The sequence below is a fragment of the Epinephelus lanceolatus genome, chromosome 7 (assembly GCF_041903045.1).
Source record: "Epinephelus lanceolatus isolate andai-2023 chromosome 7, ASM4190304v1, whole genome shotgun sequence".
NCBI classification, from domain to species: domain Eukaryota; kingdom Metazoa; phylum Chordata; class Actinopteri; order Perciformes; family Serranidae; genus Epinephelus; species Epinephelus lanceolatus.
Window position 1 is genome coordinate 32,573,029 of NC_135740.1, and position 22,268 is coordinate 32,595,296.

A 22,268-nucleotide genomic window follows, 5' to 3' on the forward strand; every position below is an offset into this window, starting at 1 on the left:
TGGTAACCGATACCGCACTACTTCCGTGATGGGCAGCTTCCGTTCAGATTATCAGAGCAGCTGTGAACATTGATCAGTCAACTACTGGCAATATTTTTTGCCAGTTTTATTTATGTTGAGTAAGTTAAGGACAATTTTAAAGTACCTATATTTCCATTTGATGCAACTTAACACTTCTAATCCACCACATTTTGGAGACACATAAGGGCTTATTGTAATTTTTTACTCCACTACATTTGTGTGGCAGCTTTAGTTACTATGCAGATTTAGATTATTATACAAATATTAAACCAACAAATGAATTATGATGTATTATTATAGATTAAGGTACCTGGTAGTTTATAAAGTAATTAGCCTCACCTTTACAACCTACAACATAAACGTGATGTACACATTAATGCACCAATAATATGAAATAATATAACATTATAATTTTGCATCATGAGCACTTTTACTTTTGGTACTATTTAGGTATGTTAATGCTTATACTTTTGTACTTTTACTTGAATGATTTTAATTGCAAGACTTTTACCACTGACTGTATTTTTACATTGTTGTATTGCTACTTTTTTTACTTTAGTAAAAAACCTGAATACGACTTTCACTACTGGTGATGTCTGAGTTATTAGAAATAGTTTTTGCACAGCAATTCGTCCACTCAAGCAGCAGGATTATAGTTGAGCTTAATTTCTTTTGTTCCCAAAACATTGTACTTTTTAGTCACTGCATTGATCTGACAGCTGTAGTTACTTTGCAGATGATTTTAAAAGCCTTTGATGAGATTATAAAATACAAGGCATTATTAGACGGTAAATTAACACACCCCAAAATTAGAAAAATTAACTCTAATGGAAACACAATGTTAAAATGCACCAATAATTACAGTAATCCAAAATTATAACCTGTAAGAATGTTATAATGACAACGGTGGGTATTTTTACGTCTATATTTAAAGTACAAGTATATTCCAGTAAGGTTTTGGATTTATTTCAAGTAAAATATCTGAATACCTCTTCCTCCACTGAGTGAAACACAGTACTAACATGGTTGTAACTCAATCAGCTGATTACCACTGTTCACTTTAACCAGCCCTCTGTTAACCAATCAGCTTGTTGCCATCAACATTCAAAACTGCATCTCTGGGAGGATTGTAGGCTAACATTTTAGTGCTGCCTTGACACTCCCTCACCTGCTCCCCTCCACCTCCAGCGTTCATCAGATCCAGCACCTCATTGTGATTCAGGGTCCAGGATCAGTGAGCTCATCCGATATTCAGCTCCATGTCTCATGCATCCATCCAGAGTTGAAGATGTAACTCAAGGACACCACTTGGGCCCTGAAATACCACTAACAACAGCAGGGGTGGTGGGGGTGTGCATCTGGGACACCAGGTGTTGCCGATGAGCACTCTGGAGGTGTTGCGGGCCCATCATTGAAACACCAGTGAAGTAGGGTACCCACCTGATGACTCCAGTGAGGTTTTTATCCTCCCTAAACCCCCTACACCCCTCCCCTGGCATGGCTCTAACTTTCACCCACAATCGCAAGTATGTGCAACAACAATCGACCAGTTAAACTCCACCTCAATTACAGTAAGGTAATTTTTTTATTCTGCGCATTTCTTCTGTCTTCCCTCATCAAAATGAGGGGGTACTGGAAGCAGAGTGTACAGCCCGATCTGACGGAGGAAAGCTCAGTCCACAAAGATATCTCTCCGTGGCACTGCCTTCCCTATGCTCCTTCTTACTTTTCTATCCATCTAACCTTAACCCTTTGGCTCCCACTCAGACACCCCCAGACGGCACTATCACTCCCGCTCATAGTCTCAAGTATGTGCATCGAGGGATTGTAACATCTAGTCCTAAACTGAACTCATTGGATGCCAAGTCATCACAAGGTCTTCTATTCTAGCTCCATATAAATACACATACCTTTATGTGAACATTAACTTGTCTTTGAGTCTGTAATGACCTTTGGTTTAATAACGAGCAAATGAATGTCAAAGTTACACAGGATTTAATGAAGTATGACAAGTTTAAAGGTTCAGTTTGTAGGATTTAGTGGCATCTGGTGGTGAGGTCGCAGATTGCAACCAATTTAAACTTCTCTTGTGTGCCAATGATCTCCCCGCAATTTTCTCCGGGTACTCTGGCTTCCTCCCACAATCCAAAGACATGCAGGTAAGGTTAAATGGTGTCTCTACACTGGCCGCGGGTGTGACTGTGAGCATGAATGGTTGTCTGTCTCTATGTGTCAGCCCTGTGATAGTCTGGTGACCTGTACAGGATGTACCCCGCCTCTCGCCCAATGTCAGCTGGGATAGGCTCCAGCTCCCCGTAACCCCTAACAGGATAAGCGGTTACGGTAAATGAATAAATGGATGTAGTTACATGTTATCTCAAGGAACTTAAGTACTCTGAGAGAACCGAAAGTCCTGTATTTATCTAATTGCCTCCTTGGTAATTTATTCTGTGAGATAATATACATTTGTCAGAGCTTTTCCCATATTATCATAACTTAGGTCTTCTTTTGTCATCTCTAGCTGCATTGGGCCATAGTGGACGTTACACACAAGTCAGTGACCATGACTATCACGCACAAACTGGAGATGGACTCACTAGGCGGACTCACAGACTCAGATGAAAGTTCAGGGTTTTTAATCAGGCAAAGGTCAGTACACGGGTAGTCAGTCTCACAGGCAAAAGTATCCAAAATGACAGGCAAAACAGGTGGTGACAAGCTAAAATGGTCAAAAACACATAGGAGAAGGGAACACTAGGGAAACACTAGAACTCTTACTTAAGGGTAAAGATGATCTGGCAACAAACAAGGGGAAGACAGGGACTTAAATAAACTAAGACAAGGAAGACAATGAGACACAGGTGAAACACAAAGAGACACAGGTGAAACACATTAGGGCGGGGCAAGTAATCACAAAGGAGGTAAACTTGACAGGACGTGGGATCTGAAACGAGTTGAGACAGTTACCAAAATAAAACAGGAAAAACAGGAAACACAGGGATGACAAATGAACATGAATCTAGGTACAATGACTGATTTAAAGTTTTATATGATTTCTGCATCAGTGTAAAAACAAACTTTGGTATGTAATGTGGCAAAAATCGAGATTCCCAGCTATTTTTCCTCGGTTTTCCACAAAGTGTGCTACATCATGATAAATGCTATATCATAATTCATTCATATCCCACTCCTATTATCTCCTGTGCTTACTTTATGGACACAAACATGGTTTTGTAAGCCTGAATGTGCTCTGTCCCTTTGGGCCTCAGTGCTCATGTATACTACTAACCCTGCTAAGGTGGTCGGCATTCCTGCAGACTTTCGGCTATTTGCAGTTCAGGAAGAACTTAATGAAAACCCTACAATCACTTAACTGCAAACACCACATGAGGATGCTTTGCCAGCTCTTTGCTGCCGAGTCAGTGTCTAAGGACAGAACTTACACACCGGAGAGCGTGTCAAAGAACTGATGCTGACCGAACCACTTCTCGTGTCTAAAAATAAACTTTTCTCAAATAAGTTTCCACTGTGCAGATAATTGCTGTCGGTGTGCGGAGCAATTCTTCTTTGGTAAAGGTCACTCGATTTATAACAGCATGAAGAGTGGCCATCGCTCATTAGAAGAGACTTCCACTATCCCATCTTACCTGGCATGAGCAGCACTGTGCTGGCATTTCAGATCAAACACACTGATCAGGCCCACTGGTTTCACCAACTAATGGGCCAGAAATACCACTGCTGGACCTAACGGCAGGAGGATCTTTGGCCAAGACATTTTCTTAGAGAGTGAGCTGAATTAAACAGCACAGCCGCCCCCCCACCCCCCCCTTAGAAAAATCCCATGAATACATTTCCCCAAAGTACAGAGAGAAACTTCCCCTCTTTACCCTTCCTGTCACCTGTAGGGTCTGGGTATTTGAAGTGGCAGAGCCTGCTTAGTGGGTGCAAATTCCTTATGGGCATTGACTGCTGTGCTTTCCTACTTTGTATGAGGATGTATGAACAGCACAGGAGCGAGAAGGAAGGAGAGAGGCAGAGACATTGAATTTAAACAGTGAGATGCACTGTGTGTCACACTCCACTGAAACCTGCGGCTTAATATCCTGTGCCTAGACACCCCAGAGAGCAGTGTAAAGCAATTATTCCAACACTTGCCATTCATTCAGGCTAAAAGTGCATGCAATTCTCCGTGCATACCGAAACGCAGTAAACAAAAAATATTGTACAAAACATGATTTGCTACCTGCCAGACTAATAATCCTCAAAGAAACAGAAATCTCTTTAGTTCTAGTTTTAATATTCCATAGTTTTTGGTTCCTAAGATGTCATTCCAAGTGCCTGCAGGCACATGTTTCTGGAGCTGTGCTGCATCTGGGTGCTGCAGCACTGGCACCCTGGAAATTGAGTCAATTTTAGGAGCTTTAATGCATACATAAATTAATGAGGACTGTGGAGCTTTTATTGAGATAGAAACCCGCATGTACATGTCCCCCAGCGCTGTGGCCATACACCCGCTGTCAATGCAAATCACCCCTGATGCTGGCCCACTGGCTGACAGAATGTAGTTTAAGGTGTAGCTGCTGTTGCGCTCAATAGGAGGAGCTGTTGACTCACTGCATCATGTCAATGAGCTTTTTGAGCCCCGTCTGGTTAAGATCTAGATATGTTGTGATTTATCTGGTGACAGCCAAAATAGCAGCACGCTGCTCTGTGAGATGCCAGTGTGTCAGAGTGTCCAAAACTCTTCAAACCTGTTGGGCCATGACCATTGTGGACAAGTTTAGAAGTGATGCCCCTCTGTGCTCCTCTTATCCACTTTCTGTTGTGATTGTTTATCTTATTAAGGGCTCCATGCGCCACATACACAGCCAGCATCCTCTCACCTGCTCACTCAAGGGAGGCCATAATCATAATTAAGTAGATGAGTATGCCTCCAGGAAGCAACATGAGAGGAAAAGGTAATTAAGGGTATCTCGAGCATCATGATATCACCCAAAAGAACCTGTTTATCTCCTCACGTCCAATTATACCCATCTTAAATGTGATGGATTTAGGAAGTTGTTCTAAGAAATCCCCCCGAGAATGACACCAATGCCCTTAAATTCAAAACTCAGGCTCAGTATTTGCTAAAGCTTAACATCAGCAGATGCCCAAGGACATCTTCAAACATCTCTCTCAGTGACTTCACAAGGAGGGAGTTGTCCTACGGCGACGCCGCTGCTGGTGAGGTGAATCACACCCCTGGATAGCTTTCGCTTGTGTACACCTTGAATTGAATTAATGAGGAGGCTCCTCGCTGTGTCGCAGCGATGAGAAGACAACAGTGAATGAAGAGCGGCATTCACCGGGGACTGCTGCTGGATTTAATTAGTCTGTGTTTACCTCCTTCCTTGTGTGATGCCTGAGAACCTGATGCACAATCACAAGCATGTTTGTGCGCGTACACCCTCTCTCACACACACACACACACACACACACACACACACACACACACACACACACAAACAGCTGTAAAAGAGATAAATTGTGAGTGCCTGCAGTCAATCAGTGCGTAGGAATGGCAACTCAGTTGGGAGGAAACGCTACACAGAAAGCAGCTTCTGAAAGGAAAGAATGCACCATATTAGTGTTTTGTTTATGTCAGGGAGAGCAGGAGAAAAAAGCTAATGAGTGAGAGAGGAGAGGCTGGTGTGAGGTGTGCTAGAGTTTGTCATCGGGGATGCTCTGCTGAGATCAAGTCTTACAGTGTGGAGAGAAAGTGTAGTGATGCACAACTCGGCACAGGCGGCATCTCTCATGATCCCAAGTGCGCCATCAAGCAGGCAGGAGCTGAAAAGTATGGATTTGCAGTTCCTCATCTGTCAGTAACATCATCATCATGACAAATAGCTGGAAAATGTCTCAAGATAAGAGGCAGGCCTGATCTTACACATTACTATGACTACATAAAAAAGATAATGCAGTGCATGACAGCACCAGCATTCACTCTCTTTCTTAATCATGCTTGACAGAAGCCTACAAACACAGTGGGTTGGAGGTTACATACTGTATTTAACATGCAAACAACTCCACTCCCACGACAGACAGTTTACTTTTCATCCATAAAACCCTCTTCCCATTCAAACCAGTGCTGTTAATAATGGATACATGTGATACGGAAGGAAAGCCTTGTTGGAGCTTGTAGAGAAAACATACTCACTCCCCATTATTAATTCAGTTACAAGGACTAGTACGCTGACAAGTGCATGAACGCTAATTTTTCAAATACAATACCCGTGGGAGATGGAGGAGGCCGACGAGAGCAAATCATGTGTAATAATAAACCTTTGTTTCTCAGAGCGACAAGGGAAGGGAGCACGCCGCCAAATAGCCCAGCGGAGGCGCATTAAGAATGCTTGACTGGGCTTTTGGGAGGAACCTCCAGTCCTGGCGGCGAGAGCTCCCTATCTGGCAAAGATGGAGAAGAAAACTCCCCTCTGAAGAGTGTTGTATAACCACTTAATATATGGATCCAGGCAAGTAGCACACACAAACATTTTGTGTACGCACCGCAGCAGTAACAGCACACAACAACTGCCTCACCAATTAAACATCATTAACATGCTCCCCTAGGTGTGTTTCCCAGTAAAGTGTGATGCTGCTGTGCTATGCCTTTAGCCAGGCTGAGAGCCGGGCTTAATTTGCGTTTGAAAGACACAAATACTGTTATGTAAGGTTTTAAAACCAGCCTTGAGTGCAACTACTGTAAGAACAAAAAAAAGGTAGAGGTAGTATCAGGAAAAATAATCCCCTTCAAGCAAGAAAGGGCACAAACTTCGATGTAGACCACACTGTGCAGGTGCATTTGTGTCTCTCAGGACTGATAGTGAAGGTCAACAGGCTTAAAGGTCCTGTATACCTTTTATCAGTATTAATCGTTTCTTATTGCCAATGGGTGAACAGGTTGTAACGTAACCTAAAAACTAAGACTTTCTTGGTTGCCATTAGTAGCCTGTGGTCTAGTCTCGCTCACCAGACCTTTCTCAAGAAAAGAAAGGTCTGGCTGCGCCGACTCTCACTTTAAGATTGGAGAAAAAAACGCCCCGGCTGCTTGTATTTCTTTCAACCAATCACCATTGTGCTGGGCGGTGCCACAGCAACGCACTTGCAAAAATATTGCCAGGGGGAAACAGGTTTTGGTGTAACACACCCACAAAAATATCGCCTACAGGACGTGAACTATGGCAGAAAAATGGCTACATTCCCGCAAGATCAAACACTGCAAAAGTTAGTAAAGGACGTGTTGAAAACTGCAACTGGAGGTGGTAGGGCGGGACTTCAGCAGGTGGCTTGTTCCGCCCAATGGAGATTGGTGGTGTACCTGTGAATGCTGTGCCCCAGTGCCCACAGAAGAGAAATGCCTCTGTTGCAAGGAATGGGACCGGTTGCAGCCTTATTTTCAAGGTCTGGATGTGACCGAGGACGAGACACCTCCACCTGGAGTAGTATCCAGCTGGGGTTTATCTAGAGCTCGCCATATTTCGGCCACGCTTTGGAAAGCAGAGCTAAATATTAACAAACATGGCACCACACCAGTAAGGTAAGACAACATGTTTACATGTCATTTTCTATATGTTCTCTGACATTTATCCTAACGATATGAGGCGGTCTTTGTGGAAAAAAAGCTTGTTTAGTGGACTAACTTTGCACTTGAAGTATGCCTGTTCACTTACGTTTTAACAGGTCTGATGCTATTATGCGCCCCGGCTCTATCTAGGCTAACGGCTAACATGCTAACTATTATTTTTATGTCACTAGTCACTTGAAACAAATTTAGGATGATAGGAGACAGGTTAAAATAAACCGAAATTTCCCTTTAAGTTTATGTTAACCACAGACCTTATTTCAGGCATCTAACCAAAAACCCAATGACAATGAGACAAAGCAACCAGGGTGCAAAACTGCTGACTAATTTACAAGTTTTAGGACCTATTTCTGGGGCACGCTATTGCTTTTTTCTGTCTTGTCTGAGCTGTTGTGGTCTGATAAATAGTGACTCATTAAATTCAATGCCCCCGATGCTGAAGAGAATGTTAGAGGAAGCACAGACATGTGGAATATGGATAATGTTCTCTACCGTTAGCTTGCTAATACAGACAAACTGCTAGCTAGCTAACTTAGCAAAACACTTAAAGGTTTTAAGTGACAAACGTAATTTAATTCATCAAGACTCCAGGGTTGATCTGGCTGGTAAACTGGCTACGTTGCCGGTCATAAATTACTCTATCAGCTAACATTACGAAGCAACCAATGCCAGATGAATGCAGCATAGTTTAGTTGGGCCTACAGCTGGCTAGCTTCCTTAGCTTGCTTGCTCACTTACATTATCGCGAGCAAAATAGTATCAGAGTAGATTTGTTAGTTGCCTGGCTTGTAAAATTACCTCCCCCAGCTAACGTGATACATGATAATTATCAGTTAATTTAGCCAATAATAAATGTAACGGTACAAAGTGCTTTCTACCAGCCAAATGTAATGACGTGGCGGCTAATGAGCTAACTTCAACCTGAGCTAATGTTAGCCAGCTAGCTGTAACTTAGCTATTCAACATGGTTGCTTGTAATGTCAGCTGATAATGGAATTTGCAAACGGTATACTACTTAGTATCATGGAGCCAATGTTCCAAATTTAATATAGGAACATTGCAGATAGTAATCTTATTCTAAATATGATTTAAATGTATTTTCCAGCCTTCTATCAACATAATGACGGCCATCACAGTTAATCTTGTGTTTTTTTTATTGTCATGGCCGATGTCCAGGTGCTCGCTCACGGCTACTGCAGTTCACTTCACGGCCAGAGAGAGGTGTCAATAGCAAGACACATACACTTTTTTTACAACCAGCCTCTCAGATACACATAAAAAAATATAACTCAAACATTTTTATATACTCAAACGTCTTTTATAATCAAAAATATCATCCAAGCATTTACAGTGTATTACAACAAATGATTCTATGCAACCGTTAACAGCCTTTACAGAAAATGAAGAAATATATCCATTTATGATCTATTTTACAAACCAGGAACAGCAAAAAGAGAAGAGAGGGAGGCCAAAGGCTTCGGAGGTTTGGAGCGTTCAGTTAGACCCTGATGAGCCTCCTTGGTTAGCCCTGTAGTCCTGGCTCACACAGACACCATACAGAGCCAACTGTGGGCTCAGAGAGCACAATGCCCGGCCCATGGGGGCGATAACTACATTATAATCCAGTGACCGGAGGAACCGGTGGTCTTCTGTGATTTCTAGAGTTGTTATGTCTAAAAAGATTTTGGAGACACTGAGAAACTGAGAGTTCATGAAGACTTTGTCGCCTTGGTTTGGTGTCAACATTCCTGTAACCATGGAAATGCTGCGCTTTTACATCTCTGCCACTTACAGACTCCCTGAAATGCTCATGTAACATTCCCTCCTGATCTGGAGGTCGTGCTCAGTCCTCTGTGTTCTTGTACAGTCAGGAACAGTCCACCGTCTTTGATATTTGCAGGCTTTATACTGTGTCTTTCGCATCTCTACAGTGTCCCTATGTTGTCCTGACTGCCTGTCATCTCTTCCACGTCAAAGAAGCGTCGCTAGCAGAGTCTATGTGCTCTTGATGCCCTGGAAGCCGCAGAAGTTCCAGCGTTTCTCCAGACTGGCTCCGACACCGGTCAGCTCCTGTCTGAAGGTGCAGGGCAGCCGTGAGAGAAGAGCCTCCACCTCACTGGTGTTGATCTGTGGAAACACACACATACATCAGTCCAGGGTTAGAAAAAGAACAAAGTCCACAAGCACATATACCAAAAGTCAATCTAGATCCATACTCAAGATGCCATTTTATTTCAGATTTTGGAATAAGAATTCTTATACTTGATTGTGTATGAATGCCAATCACATCTTTGAAGGATACAGACACTGCTCTGGTCTCTAGTTTGTCACCAGTGACTTGCTGCTTGCTGGCTGCAGATGTTTCACTGAATTTTTGAACCTTGCAGCTTGTTTTTAAACAGAATGAACCACGATATTTTAATGGACTTTAAAAAAAAACATGTTGGCATGAGTGATGGTGATCTTAAATTCAGATTAAGAAAGCTTCGATAAAAATAAGCATGTTGACTGGCTGTCTGTTACAAAGGCTCCACACAGAGTAGCAGCATATCACTTTAACACAGAGGTAGGCAACCTGTGGCTCTTTAGACATTCTCCAGTGGCTCCCTGTGGCTTTGGCAAAAAATGACATGGAAATAAATCACTTATCTTGTTGGGAGTTGTGGGGGGCTGGAGCAAGACAATGGGCAAGAGGCGGGGTACACCCTGGACAGGTCTCTGGACTATCACAGGGCTGACACTCACATTAACACCTATGGGTAATTTAGAATCACCAATTAACCTGCATGCCTTTGGATTGTGGGAGCAAGTCGGAGTACCTGGAGAGAACCCACACTGACAAACTCTGCACAGTAGGGCTCCCGCACCCTGGGTACGAACCAGGAACCCTCTTACCATGAGACGACAATGCTAACCACTGCACCACCGTGCTGCCATAAAACATCCATCCATCCATCCATCCATTTTCTAACCGCTTATCCTCTTGAGGGTTGCGGGTCCCAGCTGACATTGGGCGAGAGGCGGGGTACACCCTGGACAGACTATTGCAGGGCTGACATGTAGAGATAGACAGCCATTCACTCACATTCACACCTACGGACAAGGTTTCCGTTTGCAGTCTGAGAAGTATTGACCAACATGTTTGAGTGGCAGGTAAACAATCCATGCGGAGAGGCAGAAGTCATTGGCTGAAATACACATTTGGCACCCATCGGCTATCGTCTGTAAACGATTTGGCTTTAATTAGCTTTTTAAAGGAATGTATCTGCATTCATATGCAGGCATCTGTTTATAGAGATTAGATGAAATGAAGGCCGCACAGAAGAGGAAGTCTTGGCCCGGTTATATCCGCTGACTCCACTGAATCTCCTGAAATATTGCCAGTTGCCCTCAGAGACTTATTGCTGTTAGACCGATAGCTGATGAGACTGATGCGTGGACATTAATTATTTTCATTGGAGCTATTTTTCAAAAGCCTTGCACCTTTGCCCCTTCTTAAATTAAATTAGCACATACTTTAAAGATGCTGCTTTTGAAAAATGCTTATTCATTATTTCTGCTTTTCAAAAAGCCAGCCCTTGCCAAATCAAACCAATGTGTTAACTTCGCTCATACATCCACAATTTATTCTTTTACACACTCATCACCTCCTCCCTTCTCACACCTCCACTGCAATCAGAGAATCATGGCGCAAGTAAAATTTTAGCGAGAGGGTGACGGCATAGCAGCCACCTGACTAAGCGTAATCTGGCTCACACCACTCGGGTGGGCCGAGGATCATCAGTCGACTGAAATCCTGAGGTGACACTGCCAAAATCCATCGTACAAGCTGCCACAGACGACCCACAGTGTCTTGCATTAATAACTAGATTGTTTGAGCTCTGTGCTGATGTCAGGACGCATTAAGGTCCATCATGGAGATAGGACTGGTGTGACATCACAGACAATGGAGCCGTGTGTGGAGCCACCAGATAAGCATAGAGGATTGGGCATGTTGTTGGAAAGTCTAGTCCGTGATATTGACAAAACTCTGTGGGCTGCTTGATGTGTGTAGCGGAGAGTCAATGTGGGAACAACAGATGCACAGGCAAACTCGTACGCACACACAGACAGACAGGCGTGGGCGTACGCTCACATAAACACACGTACGAAAACACATGAACACACAGACACACTAGACAAAAAGCCCAAAAGGCATGAGAGAGAAGACCGTCACACTCTATTCTTTGCATGTGTGAGAATGAGTCAGGGTGGTGATGAGCATATTCAAAGAGTTGCTACAGAGAACAGTGATTTCTTGGGGCAAACTTGTCGAGACAAAGTTTCTGACAAATTAATTCTTCCTAATAATGAGTAAGCTTAAGTAGCCTGACATCTGAAGGTTTCCGCCAAGATCGAGAATGTGTCTTCTGTCTGGCCAGAGACTGCGTCTGTAAAAGCAGTGGTGACATCTGCCATTTTTCCTGAAGGTCTCCTTGTCTGGGCGGAGAGCAGAAACGACCATTAATCTCAGTGTTACCTTTTGGAGGTGACATTGAAAGTTGGCCTTTTGAAAGCCTTGCGTAAGTGGCAGTGAAGAGCGATAATATGTCTAAAATGCCTCCTCAGAAAAATGGGGATAAAATAGCTGTGCTTCGCCAGACGGAGTGGAAACTGAGGGTGGTGTTTGGCTTTGAGTGTCAGAATGAAGGATCTAGTTTTAATATGTTCCGGGAAATCACACAACTAGCCAGACATATAGCCATGACATTTTGGGATAGGAAAGTAAGATAAACCATCTCCGAAGTTTAACTTTCCCCAAATCAAAGTATTGTGGACTCTATTTCCAAACAAACATTAATTTAAAGATGTCGAATTGTCTCTGATGCTGAGTTTTTATGTGATTGATAATATTTATTGTACGTCTTTTTCTCTGTGAATGTTTCCTTTGCTTGACTCTGGTCCTGGGCTGCAGTTCGATACCATTTCATCAAGTTCAAGTCCAGTATTGAATCCACTTATAAAATAAGAATCACCTTTTCTTGCCTGAGAGGGCAAACAGTTTTTAGTGGCAGGCTAATGAATGTTCAATTAATAGCAGTAGCCTTCTGTACTTTACAGGCTACTGACTCCAAATACTGAGGCTAGATTCTCTAGAGATGAGTCGCCCCTCTGTTGGTCCCTGTTGAACCACAAAAAGACAGTCCTCTGGCAAATGTGCAGTGGTGTTATGAAATGATGCTTCCTTTCACTCACAATCAGTCTTTGGCTGAACACAGACAGCAGCTGCAGAGAGCATTTCAACCAGAGAACAGCCAAACTTTTCATTTCAGCAGTTACAGAAAAAATGCAAATTATCTGCAGATGATCTAATGTGCCACAGGTGATGTCTGCCATTTCAACCAGTGAGTCAAATAAAAAAAAGGCTGCTACTTTAGTGTTTTCCAACTATTTTGCTAAGAAAAAGGTTTGATAACAGATTGGTTAGTTTAATAAAACTAGATGTTTTGCTGAGTCGTTCCCCAGACAGGCCTCTTGCAAAAGAGATCTCAATCTGTACATCTAGCTCCTGACTGTTTAATTAAGCATTTTGAGAGAGTTAGATGAAAAATGCTTCACCCCCCAAATGACCATTTGTATATTAATGACTCACCCTGTGTTATGTATTATGAATTCATGAAGAAAACTTTTTCTTTCTTGCATGCCTTCACTATGAACAAAGAATCTAAAAATGAAAATATTTTTGATGAGTTGAAGTCAGAGCCAGTCATGTTTAACAGCAAAATTATGTCAAAACATCCGTTTACAAACTCTCACAAACCCTGCAGTATAATCCAAGTCTCATTTATCCAGTCATATGCTCAGTACTTCCAAAACAGACAGCCATTTCTGACGAAACCGAACAGAAAGTGAAACTTATCGATGCAAGGCCAGACTCCACTGACAAAAACAGTAATTTTACCTCACTGAACACAGGAGTAGCTGGTCTAGTGCTGCCTCGATCAATTCATTAGTCTGTGTTATTGTGTGACTTTGGTGTTTTGAAGGGTTAGTTCAGATTCACCAAAGTCACACAATGACACTAACAAACTAAACGAGTGAGCAGTTGATGAGCAGCTCCTGTGTTCAGGGAAGTAAAATTACTGTTTTTGTCAATGGAGTCTGGCTTTGCATACCGTAGATAGGTTTCACTTTCTGTTCAGTTACCTGCCAGAAAGGGCTGTCTGTTTGGGAAGTACTGAACATATGACTGGATAAATGAGACAGTTGTGTGAGAGTTTGTAAACTAATATTTTTATATGGTTTGCCTGTAATTGCTTATGACTAGAATTCGTCAAGAGCTTTATGTTTTTGGATTCTTTGTTCACGGCATGCCAGAAGAGTTTCCTTCAAGAATTCAATGGAACGTGGGATGATTAACTGATATACAAATGGTTGTTTGGGGAGAGAAGTATTTCTTGTGGGGGAAAACATTGATATTGCATAGTATTGCAATATTTTTTTTGTGACAATATCATATCAAGTATCAATTTTTTAATAAACAACTTACTGATATGACGAATACAAATTAAACATTAGGTAGCTTTAGGTGGATGTTGAGAAAGTTTTTCCTTGGGACATTAATTTACAGTTGGAAAAAGATAATAAATTGCAATATATCGTTATATATTTTATCGCAATACCCAGTGTATCGCAACATATTTTAAATAATATGTACTGTGATGATAATATTGTATTGTGACTTAAGTATCGTGATAATATTGTATCGTGGATCCTCTGGTTAGTCCCACCCTTAATGGACATGGAGGCTGTGTCTCTCCTACACAGCAGGACCCTGGGACACAACAAGCCCATATGTCAGCGCTGTAGGGGGCATCGACACAGTGTCTGTATGGGTGCATCTAACCTACAGTGATCCTGAAGGCCGGCTCTCTAATGTACCCCACAGTTTTGATTCATGCGTGCCTGTTACCTTGGTGTCCAAACGCTGCAGGTAGGAACAGATGTACTCGATGCTGGCTCCGAACGGGTGGACGTGCAGGAACGTCGAAATGATCCCTGAGGTAGAAAAAAACAAGTCATGCAAAGATGTTAAAGCAGAGACATGTCACATGCCTCCAGTTTCTGTCACCTGTCAAAAATGGTCTAACTGCCAAAGGATGTACTCCTTCCCTCCTCTGACTGAGTCGAACACGAGCTCCGAGTAGCTTCTCCCACAGTCCCAGTACTGTTAAGAGCCTCTTGTATATTGTGGCTCCAGATTAGAGGGAGTGTTTAATGACAGCTTTGATGCCTTTGTCTCTCATCAAAGCCATACTCCCCCCCAGCTAAAACAAACCATCTGCTATCAGCTCACAGTCAGGGCCAGGAGAGATAATCCTCCACCTCTGCTTACAAACCACCTATAAAGCATAGAGGGATGAACAGTTGAGACAAACACACACAGTGTTAAAGTCACAAAGCTTTCCACTGGCTCAAACACCAGAACAGCCATATCACAACCACTTAAGACCTTTAAGAGGAAATTACTACTCCAAGACTTTCTCATTTTTGCCACCTGCAGGAGGTCAGTCGATAGCTTCAACACAAACGACATGCTAGCCTGGAGCTGCTCCACTGCTCCCTGACAATGAATAAGAGACTGACTTGGAGTCTAATGGTCCATTGAGATACAATGCCAAGCAGAATTTCATGTTGATTTATCTCCATGAAATTGCCTGCTGGAGCGGTTTCGCTGTCTATGTTTATTTGCCTGAAAAGAGCCAATGAAGATGTTTTCCCACTAGTAACTGCTATAACTACACGCACCCACTCTGTGTGTGTGCAGATTGCCAGAATATGAGTGAGTGTCGGGGCTCAAATTAAGGCTCAGTCCCAAAACAGCTCTTTTCTCTACCACTTAGCTCTTATCTATTCATTTTGTACATTTACGTCTAGGGGTAGGGTGTCTCGATTCTTACTGGGATAGAGGGGTGGTGTGAAGTGTTGTCATCAAGGGCCATTAGTCGACTAGTTGCCTGCATGTTTACGATATTAATGTAATTATTAAATGATATATTTTGGGCGGGGCAACACAATGGTTTGAGTTGAAGGTGTGAGAAAGAATAGTATCAGTAACATTGTTAACACTGTGCTACATTACAGAGAAATACAAAACCGTACTAATGAACCTTCATTAATATAGGCCTATATTTTACCTACAAGTGCACGTCACACACTGAGCGAGCCGCCTGTTAATGATGCTGTCGGCAAAGCAGTAATGATTGTGCTAAGTGGCTAATGGGCATGTAACTACTTCCATGTTTCAGATGATGCGTCATGTTTGTAGTCGACCAATGAAGATGAGTTTACATATCACCTTGGGTTTGTCCTTCACCTTCTCAAAATGATCCCACACTTTGGATTTCCTGCCCGACATGTTATTAACTATCCTGTGGAATAACCGCAGGTACCAGCCCTGTGATTGGTTTGTAATGTAAATCTAGTAGCGAAGTTGTTGCACTTGTTACGGCTCCTCTAATAATCCACAAAGCATTGTTTTTATTTGATATCTCGTTTAATCGATTGATAGTATTAAACTTTAGTGGTGAAAGAATCGTGAGCATCCATGCTTTTCTATCTTCATCTGATACTTGGCAAATATCATTGTGATAATATCGTAATTGCCATATTTTCATCTGTTTACATAAATGGCATCGATGACGAAGATACTAACGACATATCAGGGTCTTGAAGGGATCTCTTTTTTCTACAGGGGACTTCAACCTTGCACCTGCTCAGACAGGCAAAGGGGCACTTGGAAAGAAATGGGATTGGGCTGAAGACGCATATTCATTATTGATAAATATTTAAAAGGACGCTCATTAAATACTTTAAAAAGTCAGCAGAAACTCAAACTGTGCCTTATTTTCCACCACATTTCCTCCTTTCTGTCCTCTTTTGAGTCGTATGCAAACTCTGACTATTACATTTTTCTAAATCTGGTGGGAATCCCGAGCTTATGCTTTGCAGTGTCATGCAAATTTGTTGCTCATTCTCAACAGCAATAGATGAGATTTCACCTCAAATTGCACCAGCTAGAGAAAATCTCTGTTTGAGTATTTCCACCGACTTTGCATGCATTCGTGCTTTGTGCTGTGTCTGAAGGCACCACAACAATGTTCGCTTGAGTTTTTACAACTGTCACACCTGCTGCCAGTTTTCAACAATGCCATGGCCGAGGTATTCTGCTGGAGTGCCCTGGGCAAAACTGAGCTGTAAGCCCCTTCTGACGCCGCCTTTCCTTCCATTCTGTGAGTTTTGTATTATCTCATACCCCTCAAATACCCATTAAGCACAACGCCTGCAGCCCCAGAAACCATCCAATAACCCAGTGCTGGAATACTTCCTGCCCTCAGGTTTGTCGTGTGTCAATTACCTAATGGCACTTTTATTCAACACAAATTTATTGAAGAATACGCACCAACCTTGAGGCCTCTATATACTTAAAATGAGGGAGTTTGAGGGCATGACCAACACTATTCTAACCCTCTGCAACAGACTGTCGTGGAATAATTCCCACTTAACGCAGCAATTGATTAGTTGTGGACTTTATTAGAAGAAGGCAGGTTTTAAACCTCGCTCTCAAACTCTCTTTGTTCACTCCTCACACAACTCCTTCTGTTACTTTGTGTGTGAGAAGTGCCACACCATGAATGGAGAGGGGAGACTGCTTTCAGACAGCAAGTGGTTGTTTTCAGTATAAACACAAAGGCAGACGTGCTGCTGAAGTCGGTGGCAGCGGCAAGGAGAGAGGGAGGGCCAGCTGCCGCTCTTGTGGCCATACACAGCTCTTTTGCTGCTGCTTTCAGAGTTTATGATGGTTCAACTATTTCAACTTGCTGTGGCGGCTAGCTGTGTGACCATGGCAACCACAGAAACCACAGCAAGGGAAAAAATACCGATTTGTACTGAATCTGGGCTACCTAAATGATACACCTGTTCACCAGCAGAGAACAGACAGATCAATGAAGAGAAATGGTACTGGAGCAACACAAGCTTCAAAATCTGATTAGCTGGTCTGGCACAATAAATAATGTTTATGATTCTACTTAGCAATGTTCCTGTTTTTTATATTTATATACAGAGCAGGTTCTCTTCCACAGAGTCTGCCATGTTGTTCTGCAGTAGCCCAGAATGGACAAATCAAACACTGGCTCTAGAATGGGGCAATTTGTGTTTCCACGTTGGCCACTGTAGTTCTATATGTTTGGCGCACAGAGAAGTTTCAATTGATCTTTCGCCAATCCCCGCCTCTTTGTGATGGTCCGACAAGCTGTCGGAGTAAGCATGTAGCCCACATTGTAACTAACTGCACTCCCTGAAGAAATATTATCATATTTTTGGAAAAATGAAAGAGTGATTCCAGAGAGAAGCAGACAGAGGGGTCTACAGTCTGTGTTTGACGGATATATCCAGGATGTCAAACTGACCCAGCAGCAACAACAGGTTAAAAAGACAAAGATAGTTAGAAGCTAAAGCCGAACTATAGGCTACAGATCACAGTGTAAAAGCGAACCACCACATCACTGCTGATCGCCACACAAGACAATGAATATAAAAGGAAACTTTGCTGATATTGAACCAGCTGTGTGGCATCGCAGTGTGTGCAGATGAACGGTGTTTGGCTGCCAGCACAAGGACCTCCGCTGTTGCACAGGCAGGGAAGTCAAACAACATTCATCTGCACACACTGTGATGACACACAGCTGGTTGAATATCAGCAAAGTTTCCCTGCTTCCCTTCACTGGTTCCTGTACAGCAGGGTCGGTCTTTGTTTCACTGTTATAATCATTAAAACGCAAAAGCAGCATGTGTATACATTCAGTAGGCTATATCTTCAGTAGCTAGCTAGCTAGCTAACCCTACACTTTTCAGGGTCTGATTTTGGTTTTGGAACAGAGAAGAAATGTATATCTTTTTCCAACCTCTCCAGGTAACGAGTATCATTAATACACAACGTGCCCCAGGCACATTTGGCTCAAAATCCACAAAATGAAGGAAATCTGAAACGACTGCATTGGAGTCAATGGAGCACAGCTGTGTTGTTGTCGGACCCTGGTCTGAGCTGGTCCAAAGCTACTTTAAGATAGGCCAGTCTGTGTCCAGGGACAATTATGCAACCTCTCTGCTAAATCCCACACACTAGACCTTTTAGTTTTTGTGCTGCAAAGTTCCAAACATATGTGCGATTCATCAAATTACAACATATCAATTGACACAGACAACCTGGGAATCCTTAAAAATGTGCATCACTAGAAATGTATGATAGTGTATTTGGTTCCTACTACTACTGACTACCTCATAGGTAAAATTACAGCAAATATATAATTTATATTTTGGTGATATTGGTAATACAAAGTCAGATTCATGTCAACGTACCAACTAGCAGTGCCTCCCTCTCGGAGTGTACAGGACTCGGTGGATTCTTCTCTGTAGGACCTTCCTTCTCCTGACTGCAGGACACCACTGTTGACACTGTGGCTTCCTGCACACATACACAAAGTTACACAGTTACCTTAAATGAATGTGCTACCAGCCACTGTTTGACTGTGGCTGACGAGAACAGTAAACAAGCCTAAACACAAGCCAGTGCATGGCACACACACAATAAAAGGACAAACACGAATAAGAATGAACGCATCAGAAAGTTTCACCACCAACACATTAATGCACAGAGACAATGAGGATGAGGATAATGAGGCGAGGGAGAATTTTTAGCCAGCAGCTATAATTCTGATAGAGGGATGAAATGTGTGTCACACACAGAGACACAAAAAAGGAGACGAGTGTTAGAAGAACAAATAGTGAGAGAGGGAGAGACTTGGAAGGGAAATGATCAAGCTGTTTGTTTCAGATCTCTGACAGGTGGCAGAAAAATGGCAGAGGAATAACAGAAGAGTTTTTGTCTGTTTGTTGTCCTACATACTATTGTGTGTACTATTTCCACTTATGGTGTGGGATGCCTGGTGGCCCTTTTCTGTTTTGAATCTATCCATAACACCCTGCGAGCGTGTGTGTGTCAGTGCGTGGGTGTGTAGACATACGCACATGTGCGAGCCATTTTGACTTCATGACTCCTCTATTTCCTAGCCCAGTTGTGTCTGGGTGATTTATTCAATGACAAATGCAGTTGCAGTGAACTAGATTGGCCTGTAATGATCTGTCATGTCACTGGGAGAGGTTGGAGAGGAGAGTCGCAGGAGGAGGAGGAGGAAGAAGAAGAAGGGAGAATGAGGACACAAAACAATATCTGGAGAGGAGTGGGGAAGGGCTCAACCTTTTTTCCACTTACACTGGTTTGATTAGCGCTCTCCTCGCTGCCTCTGTCATCTTGCGTCGACATCTCCAGCTGCGGCACATTAGAAACATATTAGGAAAAGGCCACAGAGAAACAAGCTAAGCGCTAATGTAGACAGATGGGGGGAGGAGGGGAGAGTGGTTGAGCACAGCATGGTGTGCAAAAACAGACAAATAGGGGCATTGTTTATTTTTAGAAAAAGGTCCAGAAATGTGCTGATTTTGAACAAGCAAAGGGAAACAGAGACACTGAAGTCCATATGGATATAATTAACTCTTTTTGAGTCAAAATTGGCACAAAACAGTTGGCTATTAAATTTGTAACAATGATTTGTGAGTTCTGATTTCCTGGGAATATATTAGCACTGAGATAATTGTGCTATTGTTCGATAAGACCAGTGCTTCTCAATCTTTTTGATTCGCAGTCCGCCCATAGCCCTTTATGTTGGGCTCGAGTACCCCTTCACTGTTGTACTTCAGCAGACTGGATGCTTCTTTGTTCTTATGCCTATGTACAAATATCAAGAGTGGCAGACGCCTGATTTAAGCGTTTATTACACGCCACACTTTATCAGTTTCTCTCTCCTGCTCTGTTTCTAACTAGTTTTTGTACTCTTTCATTTGTAACACTGAAAACAGACAAGTTTTTTGCTTTAAGTTATCATTATGTAGAAAATGTTGATTGCACAATGTAATGACTGTAGAGTAATGACACCATCTGCATTTAGATTGGTTCCTTATAAGCCCCACTTTCACTATGAAATTCTGTCACTGGGTACATGGAAAATGAAGGCTTGATTTATGGTACAAAGAAAGTGCGTCAACCATTGCACAACCAAAACAGGAACAGGATGGCGCTTTTGTTTTCCCCAGTAGCTATTGGTGGCTTTCCCCAGTTTCCGAAGAGTATCAGTGTAAATGTGTTGCAGTTACTGTTGGTGGAAGAACTGAACTAACTGTGGTGGATGCGAGACTGAGAAAATTGAAAAGGGATCTTGTTGTCTTTGCAACAGCGGCGCCAACACTAATACCTCTTGGAAATGCTAAGGGAGGAAATGTTGTCGTTTCTACTTTAGGGTGTTCAAACTGAGTTGCTTCAAAGGGAAACTGAGCCATGCCAATGTGCAGTGGGCCTGTGGTTGCTGGAGGGTTATCGTGACTAGTTATATATTACAAAATAATAATTTGTTCATATCAGCAGACCTACTCCACAATCTTTTAACATACACCTGTTAACTGTACCCCTGGTTGGGGATCACTGCATGACACAATCAAAACCAAGTTTATTGACAGCATTCAAAAATGCCAAATACTATCTGGTTCCAACTCTTGAAACACAAATATTTGCAGCTTTTCTTGGTTTTAAAACATTATAAATCGAGTGTCGTTGGGTTATGGACTACTTGTTGGGCAAAACAAGCAATTTGAAGATGACATCATGGGCTTAGGGAAACCATGAGGAGCATTTTCACTATTTTCTGACATTTCATAGACTCAATGACTGATCTATTGATGGAGCCATCTACCAATCAGTTCACTTGTGATGATGAGTACTCCTTGGCTTGTACCAGCTGTATAATGACAGCTGTGGCTCTGAGGTAGAGGTCTACATGGGTCCAAAATGACAGACCCAAACCCTGATGGACCCAGAAAATTCATATTAGAGCCCTGACCTGGTCATGTTTGGGAGGAAAGAGCCCAAGACAGGTCTATTTCATTGACCCGACAAACCCGGTGATTAAAATTGCTACTTGAAATGTTGTTCTGCTGCTGAAAACATTTATCATATCAGATACAACATATTGTTCTTACCCATCTTACTGTATACATGTTTAATGTGTTTATTAGTGTTTCAAACGTCTATTTTTTTTTCATTTAATTCTATTCTACTGTCACTTTTTTATTATTTATGTATTTTATTTTGTTGTTTAAGCTTAAAACTTTTTAACATTTCTTAACAACGAACCTGGACAGTAAACTGGGGGTGTGAAGTGGGTTGAGGAAAACACACGGTTGCGTTGCATTATGGGAAGTGTAGGCTTGGTTATTTTGGAGCTTGCCTCGTATTAGGGACTAAATTTTGTGTTTTAATGTATGCTTTTTAATACCAGATTCTGCACATGTAAACCAAAGACAAATTTCTGCCTTTTGCACACACAAAGTAGACAATAAATTATTTTCTATTGTAAACATTAGGTTATCTCAACCTCGGCTGCTTCGATTTTGACCATTTTTCTTTTAACGAGTCCCTCAGCTTTATTGAAATGCAATACCAAGTGTTCCTTTAAATCACAAATTAATCACC

At 42.3% G+C, this 22,268-nt stretch overlaps 1 protein-coding gene across 6 annotated transcripts in view; it reads right to left on the minus strand.

Annotated features, from left to right (window-relative positions):
* Positions 1–8,941: 8,941 nt before the first annotated feature.
* The window catches only part of enox2 (ecto-NOX disulfide-thiol exchanger 2), a 282,746-nt gene continuing 269,419 nt past the window's right edge, over positions 8,942–22,268 (minus strand). For all 6 annotated transcript variants that reach the window (XM_078169459.1, XM_033633105.2, XM_078169457.1 and 3 more), the window contains 4 exons: positions 19,959–20,015; positions 19,046–19,151; positions 14,598–14,683; positions 8,942–9,772 (listed from right to left, as the gene is read on the minus strand). In XM_078169459.1, coding sequence (XP_078025585.1) covers positions 9,641–9,772; positions 14,598–14,683; positions 19,046–19,151; positions 19,959–20,015 — 381 coding nt within the window. In that variant the 3' untranslated portion in view covers positions 8,942–9,640. The remainder of the gene's footprint in view (positions 9,773–14,597; positions 14,684–19,045; positions 19,152–19,958; positions 20,016–22,268) is intronic.